The 14,843-nt window shown below is 41.3% G+C and overlaps 1 protein-coding gene across 2 annotated transcripts in view; it reads right to left on the bottom strand.

Moving 5' to 3' along the window:
- fbxl17 (F-box and leucine-rich repeat protein 17) overlaps nt 1-14,721 on the bottom strand; it is a 219,260-nt gene extending 204,539 nt beyond the window's left edge. The window contains exons 1-6 of one of the 2 annotated variants that reach the window (XM_041938093.1): nt 14,655-14,721; nt 11,659-12,167; nt 10,386-10,766; nt 10,073-10,195; nt 9,616-9,873; nt 9,292-9,423 (exon numbers count right to left, since the gene is read on the bottom strand). In XM_041938093.1, coding sequence (XP_041794027.1) covers nt 9,292-9,423; nt 9,616-9,873; nt 10,073-10,195; nt 10,386-10,766; nt 11,659-12,147 — 1,383 coding nt within the window. In that variant the 5' untranslated portion in view covers nt 12,148-12,167; nt 14,655-14,721. Of the gene's footprint in view, nt 1-9,291; nt 9,424-9,615; nt 9,874-10,072; nt 10,196-10,385; nt 10,767-11,658; nt 12,168-13,948; nt 14,112-14,654 lie in introns of those variants that run through there. The other variant, XM_041938092.1, reaches the window with a different exon arrangement.
- Nucleotides 14,722-14,843: the final 122 nt, after the last annotated feature.

The following is a 14,843-nucleotide window of genomic DNA, read 5'->3' as shown; positions in this document are numbered from 1 at the left end:
ACAGCATAACAGTAATAGCACAGATCGGCTGATAAACTGCACTATTAACTCAAATCGTGAACACAATAACTGCAGGAAGTTTGTGTAAAATTAGCAATTTGGATGAATTATTTCCTGTGAATATCAGAGATGAGTGTCCCTGATATTTTTAGGAACAATTTTCTGTCTACATTACTTATTTTTCTTTCATTTTTAACAATTCTACATATTTAATGGTTTTCATTGTTATATTTGCTCTATGGTTGTTTTAACTGCGTACTCTTCTAATGCAGGACGAGGCTTTTTTTGTTTACATCTTAAATGAGAATCTGAACTTTAAAAATAATGTCATTTCGTTTTCTTCACAGAGATGGATTAAATGCTGAGATGTACTACTACTGTATACATTGTTTAAAAGTTTTCTTACACATCAAGAAGACAACACGACCGCCCATGAAGCTTAGGCGACCCTCAGTGGGGGTCGGGACTCCAAGGTTGGGAAGCAGTGACAACAATTAATGGATTATGAAACTTTCTGTCTGTAAGCGACCACAGTGATGCCTTCAAATTGCTTGTTTTACTTTGTATCTGAGAAAACCCAAAAATATTGAGCTTACTATCACACGTCAAAAAAAAGCATCAAACCCTCATCAGTGAAGCTGGAAACAACACATGCTTGGTATTTTTGCTTTAAAAAAAAAATGACCGAAACAACAAATTGATTATAAAACGAAGCGACTAATCATTTGAGCTCTATTTACCCCCCTCAAATTATCCTATTTAACCTCAACCATCGCAAGTATTCTTCTTTCATAGTTACAACAAAGCGTGTGCTTATTAAATCTAATAACAGTGAGTCATTAGCTGGACAGCAAGACACATTTTGCACAGTCCCCCAGTGAAACAAGTTTCAAGAGAGAAAAAATTAACTGTGGCTTTCATCTCAGCTTTCCCCCTTCGTCTTGGAGCCCCTCCATGGGCTCAGCCAGAGTAAGCAACGGGCAGAAATCGAATGGAAATGGAAGTCACATTCACATTAACATTCCTCTTTGCTTTTCCTGGTACTCTGGTAGCTGCGGGCGAATGCTTGATAACGTCATGGAGATGAGTGCTGCTACAACATCTACAGTGCTAAGAGGTTATGTATTACCACTGCAAAGGCCATTCAGAGTTTCTGGCTATGGGTGAGAAAACGCTTATTTTCATTTCAATGGTATTCAAATTCTTACAGAAATTACATGGGATTCAAAAGGACATGAAAGGTGCGAACAGCAACCACCCACTTCACACACTTTGATATGTAGGACAGTTTAAATATATATATAAATAAAGGAAAATATCAGCACTATTTCATCAACAGGTTATAAAGCATCATTGTTGTCCACATCAAGCTGAATTTAAAGGACTTCTTTTGAATATTCCTGTCTGCAACCTGTTCTTTACACAGAAACCACAAAGAAGAACACGTAGTTAGGTAAATGAAAAAAAATGCTTTCCTCAAATATGTATGAACAGTATGGGATCTTTTATGTGGCGTCTAAGTGTAAGAGAAATGAATGCATTCGTCTGCCTGTGCCCACTGTTGCATTACTGCTCTTATCCAGTCCTACTGCACCCTCTGCAGGTGAAGAGCAAACACATCCACACAGAGCTCCTGAACCGGTGCGTCTACCGCAGCACACGTTTCAGGTGCTGTCGACGTTCAACACTTCAGAAGACGAGTGCTAATATGAGGCCTGGACGCAACCTCAGTCACTGTTCAGGTCATAATGATTTGACTTCACTTACGCTTCAGTGCAATGCGAGGCACATTATTTGCCCCTCAAGTGGTAATTTGCAAGCACAACAGCACTCAAAACAAATTATGCACACAATCCAAAACTCAGAATATGAAAGTGTAACGATTAAAAAGTTAAAAATTTAAAGGCACTTAATCTGACACAATCTGAAAACAACGGCCAACACCATGTTCATCATTCCTGATGGCTCTCACTTAAAGACGTGTTTGGAGTAATTGAACCACGTGTGACTTTTTGAGGACCTGTTCAGTATTATAAGTTGCTCAATACATCTCTGTATTTCATTAATTTCAGATCTCAAAGTAACAGCACATTGAATTCAGTTCTTGTCATAAACCAGCAAATAAATGAAAAAGTTAAAATAAAAGACAAGAGGTATGAAACACCATCACACCAGGACCTACTGTAAATATATCACTGCTGCTACTACAGCTGCTACCATTGATGCAACTATTTTTATGTGCGTTCCCGCTCCTCTCCTGTTCCCCCCCAGGCTACAGAGGTGTTGAACAGCTCCGCTCCAAAGCCCGTACTTCCCTGATCCTCTAACCTTCTTTGACTTTACACATATTTATCTATGGCTGTCATTAGGAGGGCAGCAAACTGAGGATTTTATTGTGCAGTGGAACTTGTTCTCTGTGCACAGGACAATAAAGTTTTGAATCTAACTTCTCCTGGTAAAGATTACTACTACTAACACTACTGCTGCCCTTCAAGTTAGCAAACAGAAGTGTGGTTATTATCAGCCTAAATCTCCCTCACTGCCTCAGCTGCTCTCCGTTCAGCCAAACGACGATATTTGACTCTGTCACTTCATGCGTGTCATTCACTTGACTTTGTTTTCTTTCCGTAAGTTTGCTACTTTTTACATTTCTCTGAACCACTCAGGGAATCCAAGAGAGCATCCTGCCACACCAAGGTCCTCTTCTTATTTTTCAAAAAGTAATTTCACCCGTGTTATTGATGGAGTCAGGGAGAAGATGCCTAATGTTCCCAGGGTAACTAATGTTGAAAAGAAGACATTACAGCAAGGTGAACTATCGCTTCGAAGGAGGACTTCACAGACTCACATTTCCAAAAGTGCTTGGACTTTCTCCCCTTTCTTTGTCTCCCCTTTAAAACTTGTTTTGTTCTTGGGCAGGCGGCGAAGGGAACATATCGACGAAGTCTGTGTCTGAGTGCAGCCGGCTGTCCAAGTTTAAGTCAGTGCTCATTAATGCATCTGATTACTCTTCAGGCAAAGGCCGATCAGCAGCCGACTCAAACACGCACATGCACACTGAGCAGCTTTTTGGGGACACAGATCGATAAGCAGGCACTTCAAAAGAGCAATGAAGAGGAGGATACCGGAGAGAGGAGTGTGCTGTTAGCCTGCAACACACTGAGAACACAGGCAGTGGTAATGGTGAAAAGAAAAGTTTTAACTTTATTACTAAACAAACCACATGTCCTTAGTCTAATGAGTCCGACACACTTAGAGCTGCAACTGACAACTGGTTTCATTATTAATGAACCCAATGTAAAATATTCAAATGGCTTGTTTTGTCTGGCCAACAGTCCAAAACCCAAGAGCATTCAGTTGACAAACCAAGCCCCACGAAAGGCCCACTGAGTCAATAATCAGCACTGCTCCCAGTAGACCACACACACCCAACCTGACAACTGGTAAACTGTTTGACTACTATTTCACTTCTGTCATTATTCTTCTAGCTTCTGACTATTGCACCGATGCTGTAACTCTGCTAATTTCCCCACTGGATAGCATAAGATAATGATGATCTTAGCTTATCATAGTCGCTTCTTTTGACGGTATCACAGCATTTCATCAGCAAAAAAAATAAAAAGATTTGCTCAGCCGACAAAGACCCAGCAACACAGTCAAAAGCTCCAGAACAAGAGAGTGAGTGATTGTTTTTGTCAACTGCTGTTTCTAGTGTCAAAAATGAAGTGTCAAGCTCAACAGCAGCATTCAGTTTATTGTCATAGAAGTCTAAGAAAACCAGCAAATATTGACATTAAGGAGCTGGAATAGTGGATTTTTGATATTTTTAGTTACTTAGTTATGTTTATAGTTGTTCACAAAAGCGTGTGAATGTGTGTCTATCTTTGAGGTCTAACAAACCTGTCGAGTGCATTTCCTTTCTCATAAGACATTTGCTGAGTAAGTTTTAAACTTGCATAATTTACATCCATCCTAAATGTAAAAACATGGCTCTGTAGCACTACTAGTGGTCAAAAACTACACAGGGTGACAAGCATCCACTTATAACATTGTTGCTGATTAATTTTCTGGCAATTGTCAGAACAAGGTACCAACTATAGCACCGATGAAGATTTTAGCAATATATTCAGAAAAAAACAGTGAAGCACAAAGAGAAGAGGCGAGGGGAAGGAAGGGATGGAAAATCAGAAATGAAGGGGAAAATAGTGTTATGAAAAAACAACAACAGAAAAAGCAGGAAAGAGAGGAAAGACAATTTAATTTTATTTATAAGGTATTCCCCCATGGCGGGACTCAATGTGGATTAACAGACACTCCACAGCTCGGTACAGTAAATTCCATCTTGACCTTACCTACTTACGCAGGGCTACCTTCGAAATCCACCGAGACAAAGACAGACGAAGAGAGTGAAAGACAAAAAGACGAGGGAAAGAAAAGGACACGGGGAAAACTAAAGAGGCTTGTTGATGACATGAGAGCATGGAAATTCTGGACGGGAGCAGAGCTTTTCCTCACTCTGACAGACATAATCCAGTGCCATTAGTATTTAAACTGACATTCAACATCCTGAACAGGCTTAACTCCTGTCCAATGTGTCCGTGAAGACTGGGGGGGACTGGAGAGATCTTGAAGATGAGATGGACAATGCACTGTTTGTGTGTAGTCTGTACGGCTGATCAGATCGGGTCCATTTATTTTCTGATCACAGTCAAATACGTGAATAAATTTTCCAGAGGAGACTCCAGTGCAGCTGGCAGCTATTCAATATATCTGCTCCCATATGTGTGTCGCTTCCAGTGTTTTAACTAGGCCTGTGTGTGTTTATGTCAGAGGGTCTGTCCAATAATAACTGACAGCTATCATTATCACTTCCTCTGTCTTTGCTCTCCCTCTAATCTGGCTAATTAAATTTGCTAATGTCAATATACAATTTAATCTGCGATTACGTTTGGCTGGACCGGTGGAGCCTCGCTGTCATTCCTGCCAGCAAAAAACCCGACTACTGACAAGCTGGACAGACTGCCAATCAGAGCGGGAGATGAGGCCCTCCTTCACTGACCGGTGGCCAAGAAACACCATTCACTCTGACAGTTCGTCTTTTCCGGTGACTTCATGTTGTTCCACAGAGAAATACATCCCTTCCATCCCAAACACATAAATGAGAGAGCTGGAAGACGTGATGAAAGCACGGGTGGGAAGCTCTGATTGTACATGCAGAGTGGTAATTACACCTAAATTGAGGGCACATGGTAATCTATGTTAGGTCATCTCCAATTCCACTTACATTTCCACATTTTGCACTAATTAAAACTGTAAATAATCAGAGCCTGTGTGTGAGAGAGAGAGAGACAGAGTGTGTAGGCAGACACATTGTCTCTGAGACGAGCCAGTGAAAGAATCTTCCCATCACATTACAGGGAAAAAATTAAGTGCACACTCTTTGATTTTAACAAGACAGGAGAGGAGATAAAGTTTTTTTTTTTAAGAGAAAGGAAAAGAGAGTAGAAAAAGTGCTTCTCCAGCAAAAATGTTTGCAGATTGCGATGTGAATTTAATTCAAAGGAACATTGGAGCAAAGTTACCGACATGGAAAGATGGGTGACGGGAGGTTTTTGCAGCTTGTAGTTGGTCCACCAGTTGGTCTATGAAACTGACAGAACTCAGAGTTAAACTTTCAGGGCTGCCTCTCCCCCCTACGGCAAACTGAAGTGAGATGAGGAAAAGGGGAATTTGCTATTCTCAGAGCCTTTGCCCTTCGAGGTGGTGGAAGAGAACAGAATATGAATGTGGGAGAGAAGAAAACACTTCAGAAGATGAAAACAAGCCTTGAAAGGCAACTGGTGCAATATTACCAACTCTGGCATAAATACTGGATGAACGCCAATAAAGAATGCAGGGTAGATGTCAAAAGGAGTGGATCGCAGAGACACCAGCGTCACCTGCTTTTCACAAAACACACTCTTAGCCCAGGGTTATCTGTAGCCGTGGGCTGATTTGGCCCCGGGCTAACAAGCAATGACAGAGCAAGCGTCAAATTGTCAACTGTAAACAAAATTTGGAGACACTAGTCACTGCTAGGGACATCCTCTGCATTGCATTAGCAACTTTCAACTGCCAAAAAAAAAGAAACTGGTGTGCCCTTCAGTATGATAATCATGACAAGAATGTATGCATTGTCCTTTAACTCTGCCTTTTGCAATTAAAGGAACAGTGAGAAATGTCACAATTGCACGTTTTACATCATAGCACCAAATATATCTCCACTGCACGAAGTTTCTAAAACCAACCCTCAGTTAGCCAGCAACCAACATTTAATTCATAATTTTGTGGTTTAAGTCTATATAATATGCTGACAGGAGAAATAAAAAACAGCGGAACATTAGCACAATTACGACTAACATTGTAAGTATTAAAATAAAAAGCATTTAACCATCTACAGAGCTGGATATGGTCTTAACACAGAGAACAGACCCTCTGGTGTGGAACTGAAACCACAGCTACGACAAGAAGGAGGGAAGGGAGGACAGGAAAAAAATGCATGTGTGTGCGCGCATGACAAAGAAAAAGGCAGAGGGCGAGTGAGAGACCACACAGAAACATCCTGCAGCAATTCAATTATTCAATTTTGTAGGAGGAGAAAGAGAGGGCAGATCAGAGTGAGCGAAAGGCTCATCCTTGTCTGTAATTGATTAGGAGGGACAGAGACAGGATCCTTGTACCACAAAGAAGCAGCAAAGAAGCAAAGAGGAGAGGAAACAAGAAGAAAGGAGGAGAGAAAACAAGAGAATAGGAGATGAAACGAGGAGAGAGGAGGAGAGAAAATAAGAGGAGCGAAGAGGAGAGGAAAAAACAAGAGAGGAGAGAAAACAAGAGGATGAGAGAGGAAACAACAAGAGAGGAGAAGAGAAAACAAAATGACAGAATAGGAAACAGGAAGAGAGAAACCAAGAGGGGAGGAAACAAGAGGAGAGGAGAGGAGAGGAATTGAGAAGAGAGGAGCAGAGAAAACAAGAGGAGGTGAGATGAGAGGAAACGAGAAGAGATGAGAGAACACAAGAGGAGAGAAGTGTAGAGGAAACAACAAGAAAGGAGGAGAGGAAACAAGAAGAGAGGAGGGGAGAAAACAAGATGAGTGCGGAGAAAATGTGAAGAGAGGAGGAGAGAAAACAAAGAGAGGAGGAGAAAAAAACAAAGAGCTGGAGAGAGAAAACAAGAGGAGAGGAGAGGAGAGGAGAGGAGAGGAGAGGCTTTCACTGTTCTGTCCCATGACTGTGCAATTTATAGCACACTAACAACCAAAAAGCCTGTCTCAATGCCGTTTCCTGGATCAGCTCAAAGCCCACATGGTCCCAGAAGTGTTCACCCTCTCATTTTCATACACCTTTCAGAGAAGCCTTTTTCTACACTGCCTCAAACCCTTTTAGCTGGTCTATAAACAGCCGACCCAGCGTGAAAGAAGATCCTCAAAGAATAAACGGTTGAGTCACCTGTTAAAGTCTTCATACGCAATACAATATTTGTAATTATTACATTAATGCAGCCTGTATAATGAGATCCACGTCTAAATGACTACAAAAGCTAAATATCAAAAAATGTCTTTGCGTTGCAAGACATTTCCATAATTCTGGATCTCACAGTGCCATCATATTCAGCCAAACTCATTCTGGGACTGCATGTCCAACATTTTCCCACAAAGCAACAAAACGCTTTCTTATTCCTGAGAAGAAGTTGGAGGAGAGAGCCTTAGGTAGTCTTTCAAGCTGTCAGAGAGAATAAATGGCCTCTGTGGAAAAATGTAAGCGTTTCTGGGTCGTCTTAATTCCTGGCAAACTTAATGACAATTTTAGGCCAAGCAACCAGAGCACATAGACATAACAATTCCCATATACGCTCAGCCCATTTCTCTCTGCTCTAATGACAGGAAGCTAAAATAACTGCGACGATCTCACGACTGAAAAATGACTGTCTGAAATTGATACTGCTGCGCTGAAATGTTATCAGCAGCAATATTAATCTCTCACCTAGTGGTAATCGCTAATTTCATAAGCTATTAGGTTGATGAATGGGGTTTTAACAAACTGAGCTATTGTTAACAACTTAAAGAGGTCTAATTCATCAAGGTCAGGATTGCTCATGGACATGCAAAGAAATATCAGCAGGAAATTGTGCAAGAGCATTAGTGAGAAAAGGAAGATTTAAGTAAAAAGGTGTGAGAAACAGACATGCCAAATGACTATTTATGTTCTCTTTCTCTGACAGAATTCAGTATTAATAGACAAATGTAGTAAAAGATGATATGTGTTAATCAAAAAGCTTTGGCTTACAAAAAAGAAGCAGCTGGCAGGCTGTTTGCAGAAATTGGAAAACAGTGACATCTAGTGGTGATTTAAGGTAGTTTGTCACTTTCCTCTGCTGTGATTCCAGCTGTGATTAAACCAATTAAGGTATTGACTAACTTACCTGCACGTCCACATATTTACATTCACACACAAAGTGTTAATATGAGCCACATATCTTCAAGCATTGATCAGTTAGAGTAGCTTTTAAAAAATATACACAAATTTACACACTAAGGATTTCCAGTGCAGCCCAATTCTTTTTTTTTTTAATTCAGAGAATTGTGGCAAATTTGGAATAATTCTGATTATAATTAGAACTATGATAATAATTATAATTATGTAGTTGTTTTTATTTGGCATTTGTATCAAGGATTGCATTGAGAATTAAGTTTATCTTACACATGTGTTGTGTTTACAAGACAGCGTGTCCACCAAAAAACAAAGTATGATATGGGTTTCTTATGGGAGTCGCATACATTTGTGTGCCAAAGCGAGTGAGTAAACGGAAGAACAGAATGACCAGACAGATGATTCAGAGAGGCAAAACAGAAAGAGAATAAATGAATAAATCTGTATAGTAATGTAGATGCTTCCTGGCAAACCTCCAAGCTGGTGGTGCATTTATTGGACGAAGGTGCATCAGGTACAGGTTTGGGATACACTTGTGCATGAATTCTTGAACTCCAACATCCTAGTAACCAACAGTAATCAGTAAAGAAAAGCTAGAGACAGGGCCATTGTGCTCTGAAAATAGTCTTAACCGCAGAATATTAGCAGTAGTTACATAGCTGAGAAGCGTCCCTATGGAGAGCCTGTATGAAATAAATGCAAAGCTGAAGATTTTCCCACTGCCAAACAGAGACACACGACACTTTGGCTGCCGTACGAGAAGACACCCTGAAGCAATCAGGGAGAAGAACCACAAATATGAGACAAGATTTGTGTGACTAACCAGTTTGTTCTCTTGCAAGTAGAGTCTCTGCAGTTTACGGCACCCTCTAGCCAAGGCCACCATGCCTTCATCTGTGATACTGTAACACTGGCCCAAGTGGATGTCCCTCAGCTCAGTGCAATGCTCTCCCAACTAAAGGCAAAAAGGAGAAATTATTCAGTACATATAAGACTAAAAACTGCAAGTATTACTGGTATTGCTACACTTTTCATTTGGGAATGAAAAAAACAAATGAGACATGTATTATAGACAACATAAGATCTAGACAATTAAAAAAAGAGATTTTGGATCTCTTGTGTTTCCGTTCTGGTTCTATATGCGCACCTTCTTTAGTGCATCATCCGTCAGTTTGTCCTGGTTGCCCACATGCACCTTCACCAGCAGAGGGCAGTGTGTAGCCAAGGCCGACAGGGACATGTCACCAAGCTGCTTGCAGCGGTAGGCTGTGTATTTCTGCAGGCCCGGACAGTGTGACGCCAGGGAGGACACACCGTGGTCGTGGACCCCTCTGCAATCCGAGATGTTAATCTCTGTCACGTTTTGCCTCCGAGAGGCTATCTTCACCAGGAGATCATCATTTACCTGTGGAACAGGCGAAGGCTCAGTGGAAAGAACAAAACTTTTTTAATATTATTAATAAAGGTTATTTGATCAGAGAAGCAGTTATCCCTCAAGACACTACTGATAAATTCCAGCCAAGTAAAAGAAAAAAATTGTACTCAACTTAAATTGTGAAGATAATAGAGTATCAAACAAAAAACACACTACTCTATGTGCTTACTTGTTGTAGGCCACTGAGGTCAATTTGCTTCCAAAACTGGAAGTCCAAGCAGAGGTCCCTCCAGTACTTACACACCAGAGAGGCACACAGACAGCGCTCCTTCACTGTCAAGTGGGACAGCACCTGAAAGGAGGCAATGAGGATATGATGCACAAGAGACATCCAGTTAGCAAACAAGATGAGAACGTAGCAGATTTCCATTCAATGTCAATCTCTGGCTTAGTATTCCAACATATTTCAAAGTACCGAACCAACAGAAAAACATCAGGAAATATAAGCAAAAAGCTTGTTTAACTCTTTGATGAACTCTGACCTTAAGAAGGATGGAGGAAGGCAGGTGGTTGATACTTAAGTGATCAGCAGCGTCAGAACTTCTCGCCTGGCAGTCGTCATACTGGTGCAGGCAGCAGGGGGACGAGTCTGAACTGTGGGGCAGATCTGCATGGAGACCCAACCCGCAGCAGCCGTCGGCAGGTGAGGAGGAAGAGGAGGAGGCAGAGGAAGAAGAAGCGGAGGAGGAGGGAAGTGGACAGAGGGGAAGGTGGCAGTGGCCAGTTTCAGAGTTTGAGGCAGCCTCTCCCCCACCTCCTCCCACTCCTCCATTCTCCAGCCCTCCGTCAGGGGCAGCGAAGGCGCAGCGTGGCTGCTTACAGGGGGTGCACCTCTGCACCTCTGAGCACTTCCTCTTACACACCTGCACCCAGAGACACAGACGGATCAGACAGGTGGAACCACATTTTCTTCAAGTCGAAGCAGATTTGACTGAAAAACCTTTAATACACAATTGCCCACATGATGAAACATCAAATCAAAACAGCCTCCCCGACCTGAGATCCCCAATGAGAACAAAACAAAACAAGGAATGTGAAGTTTGTGATTCCTGCCATTTTGTTATTACATCTTGAGAACACAGCAAGCTCACTGTGTAGTGTTTAGCTTGAAAACACTTGTTGCATGTAGCATTCATAAAACTACATGTTTTTCCTTATATTTTGGCACCTGTAAACAGATGTTCCCTTTAATTGGCAGAGTTTCATAGTAGATCTGTTCTGTGGTGGTACTTGTTAAGATGATGGTTATGGTTATTGTGCCTGAATCTGCACTTGGGAATGAGCTATTCCTTGAAGATTCATGTCCTCCCTTTGATGATTTCATGTTAATTTCAAGTTATTTAAATTTTTAGCGGATTTGGATTAAGCCCTTTTTGTGTTGCATATCATTAGAAATAATTGGGATGCCCTCATTCAATTTAAGTCTTGGTCAAACCCATTTTAGTCAACTGTAATGAACTCCTATACATCAGTCACTGTCGGAAATGGCTGTCAGTGGTGTCAAGCACCAGATTATTTTTCACTAATATTCTTTGGTCTTTAATAAGATTTTTAGAGATCCTTCCACATTCATCTGGGGAGGGACAGATTTTACCTGTAAAATAATCAGTTTAAATCCTGTCGCTACTTATTTTAAACCAGCATCACTGGTAAATTGTGGCTGTTTCGGCCATCTGTACAGCTTTGGGTCCACACTGCAGCTTCATCAGCTGCAACATTTTGCACCGTTAGTGCATTAACTCCTCAGCTACCTACCATCTCAGTATAGTCGCTGGTGCAGCCAGGCACAGGTACAGGAATGGGCACAGTCACGGACACCCCAGCGGTTCGGAACAACGCCGGTGGCGGAATCAGTTTTGCAGGAACGGCTGATAAAAGGCTCCTCCCTTGGCCCTCCCAGATAGCCAACTCCCGTGGTGACAATAGGAACTTGGAGCAATCCTCAGGAGATGTGAGTGTTGCGTACCGCTCAGCGAGCTTCGAAGCAGCTGCTGCTCCGATGCCAACTCCGCCCACGCCAGGGACACTGATTCCAGTGATGCTGTTGTGACGGCACCCGCTGCCGTTGACACCAGCCTCCAAATGGTCGCTGTCGTCGTCTAGACCAGTTGCGTTACTGTGGACGATGAAGCAGAGCATGCAAGGCAGCTGCAGGAAACAGTTCCTCTTCTTCTTCTTCCTGTGATGCAACTTGCGTGTCCTCTTCTTCAGGCGGTAACCATTTTTCGAGAGAAGATGGCCCATATAGATGATTCAAAGAAACTCTAGAAAAACAAGAATGAATTCATTAGTAAATATATTATTCAGCAAAATTCTTAAGACCTTGAAGGACTGGGTATCATTGCCTATATGGAGGCTGTATTGGTGCCAATATGATACCTGAGTTTTGGTACAATACCAAAGCCATGCATTTTTCAGTACCTCACCTTTAAACACTTTTCTTGTTCATTTCATAAAATGACCCAAACCAATCAAATACAGTCTTAACAGTCTTAACGCAAGCTTTCATGCATGAACTGCTGAAATAAAATGGTATAAAATTTGCAAAGTTATGACTTTAAGGACCAGCATGAAATATTTAGGGGGATCTATTGGAAGAATATGGTCGAAATTGAATATAATATTCATAAGTATGTTTTCATTAGTGTTTAATAATTTGAATATAAGAATTGTTGTGTGTTTTTTTGTTTTGTTTTGTTTTGTTTTACGTAGGATGAGCCTGTTATATCAACACAGGGCGCGGGTCGTCTTGTTGGTACAGAACGGACAAACCAAACACTCGCAAAGATTTCAAGTTACTTTCAGCACTTGACAGCTTTCAATACTTTAACACATTTAGGCTGATTCAACACTGAGTAGTGTGGTAGAGGAAAAAATATGTACCTTCACAATAATTCTCACATAAGCTATTTCGAAATTGTGGCAAAACTACACAGGGAATCAGTCAAATTTCTCTGATAACAATATCCTTTGGAATAAAAAAAAATCTCATGTAAATGCAAATATTAATATCTGAGTAGTTCTCATCACTCTCCCTTGCTACACTTGAAACAAAGCAAATAATCTCTTTGTGTTTCCCCGCACAGAGGGAGAGCTGGAGGGATTGTAACACAAAGAGGTATTTTTCTAAAAACGCTGTAACTTCAGAGGATGCCCACTTGATTTGCCTGACTCAGACTGCTGGAGCTTCATTATCTTCAGATACTCTTCAGAGTGCATTTGGACAAAAAAAAACCTGTGGATATTGTCCACTGTCACTCACATTGCCGCTATAGAAAGATCCCTTCACAGGCAGCATGGAGAGGAGGAACAATCACAGCGACCAATAACATTGGTGAACAGTACAGTGTTAAGACAGACCTTAAAAAATATGAGCCTGTCCTTAAAATGTCAAGGACGATCGAGATAGATCTATATATAGTGAAACAGCTGGGAACATACATTATGCTGCAAATAGACTGTCATCACACTCTTCTAATGTGGTACACATTAGAGACACCCCAGCCTCGTATCACAATGAAATACTGTTCTTGTTTGTAAAAGGCAATTAAATTAGAGTGCACAGCCTAAACCTTCAGTGCAGAGCACAACAAAGGAGCAGCGAGCTTCGCAGCCGTGCTCATCCTTCTGTCGAAACCATTTCAGTTGTATTATTTGTGTTGTGAATGCATTACTCATCGCATGTTGAAACCATAATTGCCTACGTTAGAGCACAAAACAGCAGCTTTGTTGCTGTCACACTGCAGTCTAGCAAGGAAACAGCATCGATGCATCGTCTGGTTGCTGTCGAATGAAAAGATGTAAACAGTGAACAGGTGGTCATTTGTTAACATTCACACACACACGCAAAGTAGTCTTAACGTGGTGGTTGTGTTTTGCCCGAAGCCGCAACAGCTTTACGTCTAATATTTGCTCCAACTTAACAACACTGCTTAGAGAAAAAGACACGGTTGCACTGCTAACCCAGTTCAGCTTTCTGACAGGCTAGCTTGCTCCATCACTAGATGCTAAGTTAGCTGTAGACTCAACATGAAACATCTCTCACCACTTCACACGGTGCTCCCACACACCGGACGGTGCTCGCATAATACTGCTATGCTGCACAGTCAAGATGAGCGCAGACAAGTCCCGACAGGAGAGACACGGACGCAAGAAGACCTGCTACTGAACTAGCGTAGTGTTTATCCAAACAGTGGCAGCCCTGGCTCTGCTACTGCTGCTGCTCTTGAGGACAACACTTCCGCACCGAGAGGGCAGCGGGAAGGAAGCCGACGAGGGCGATTCGTAATTCATCGCGGGGAGAGTGGTGGAAGAAGTACTCTGATTTTTATGACTTAAAGAGTAGCACTATCACAGTGTAAAAACACTCCGTGGAAGTAAAAGTGGGGCATTCAAACTCTTAAATAAGTAAAAGTAGATTAGTATCAAATATACTTAAAGGACTATAGGTAAAAGTACCCAGTATCCAGAATATATAGACACTGGGTTATAAATAGTGATGCATTAGCATCACTTATTTTGCAGCTGTTAAATGTAGAGCTAATTTAAACTACTTAATATACTGCCGGGTAGTTTAATCCATAATAATCCTTAACAATGCATTAGTTGATTTATATTTTGTAATCTCAATCTTTACCTGGTGTTGTCAAATAAATGTAGTGGAGTAAATGTTAAAAAAATGGCTTTCAAAATGTAGTGAAGTGCAAGTATAAAGTAGCATAAATGGAAATACTCACGTGAAGTACAATTACCTGAACGTACTTGAGTAAATGTCCCTTGTTGCATTCCACCGCTGCATGGGGACTGGATGAACCTTTCTGCTGAGGGAGAAGCGCAGCCTACAGTAACTGTAGCTCAAGTATGAAATATTATTAAAACTGTTTATTTCACCAATTATGGTCCTTATTGAGTTGCATTATGCGACATCCAGAATGTGTTTT

The sequence above is a fragment of the Chelmon rostratus genome, chromosome 5 (assembly GCF_017976325.1).
Source record: "Chelmon rostratus isolate fCheRos1 chromosome 5, fCheRos1.pri, whole genome shotgun sequence".
Taxonomy (NCBI): domain Eukaryota; kingdom Metazoa; phylum Chordata; class Actinopteri; order Chaetodontiformes; family Chaetodontidae; genus Chelmon; species Chelmon rostratus.
This window is presented reverse-complemented; position numbering and strand designations above follow the sequence as displayed.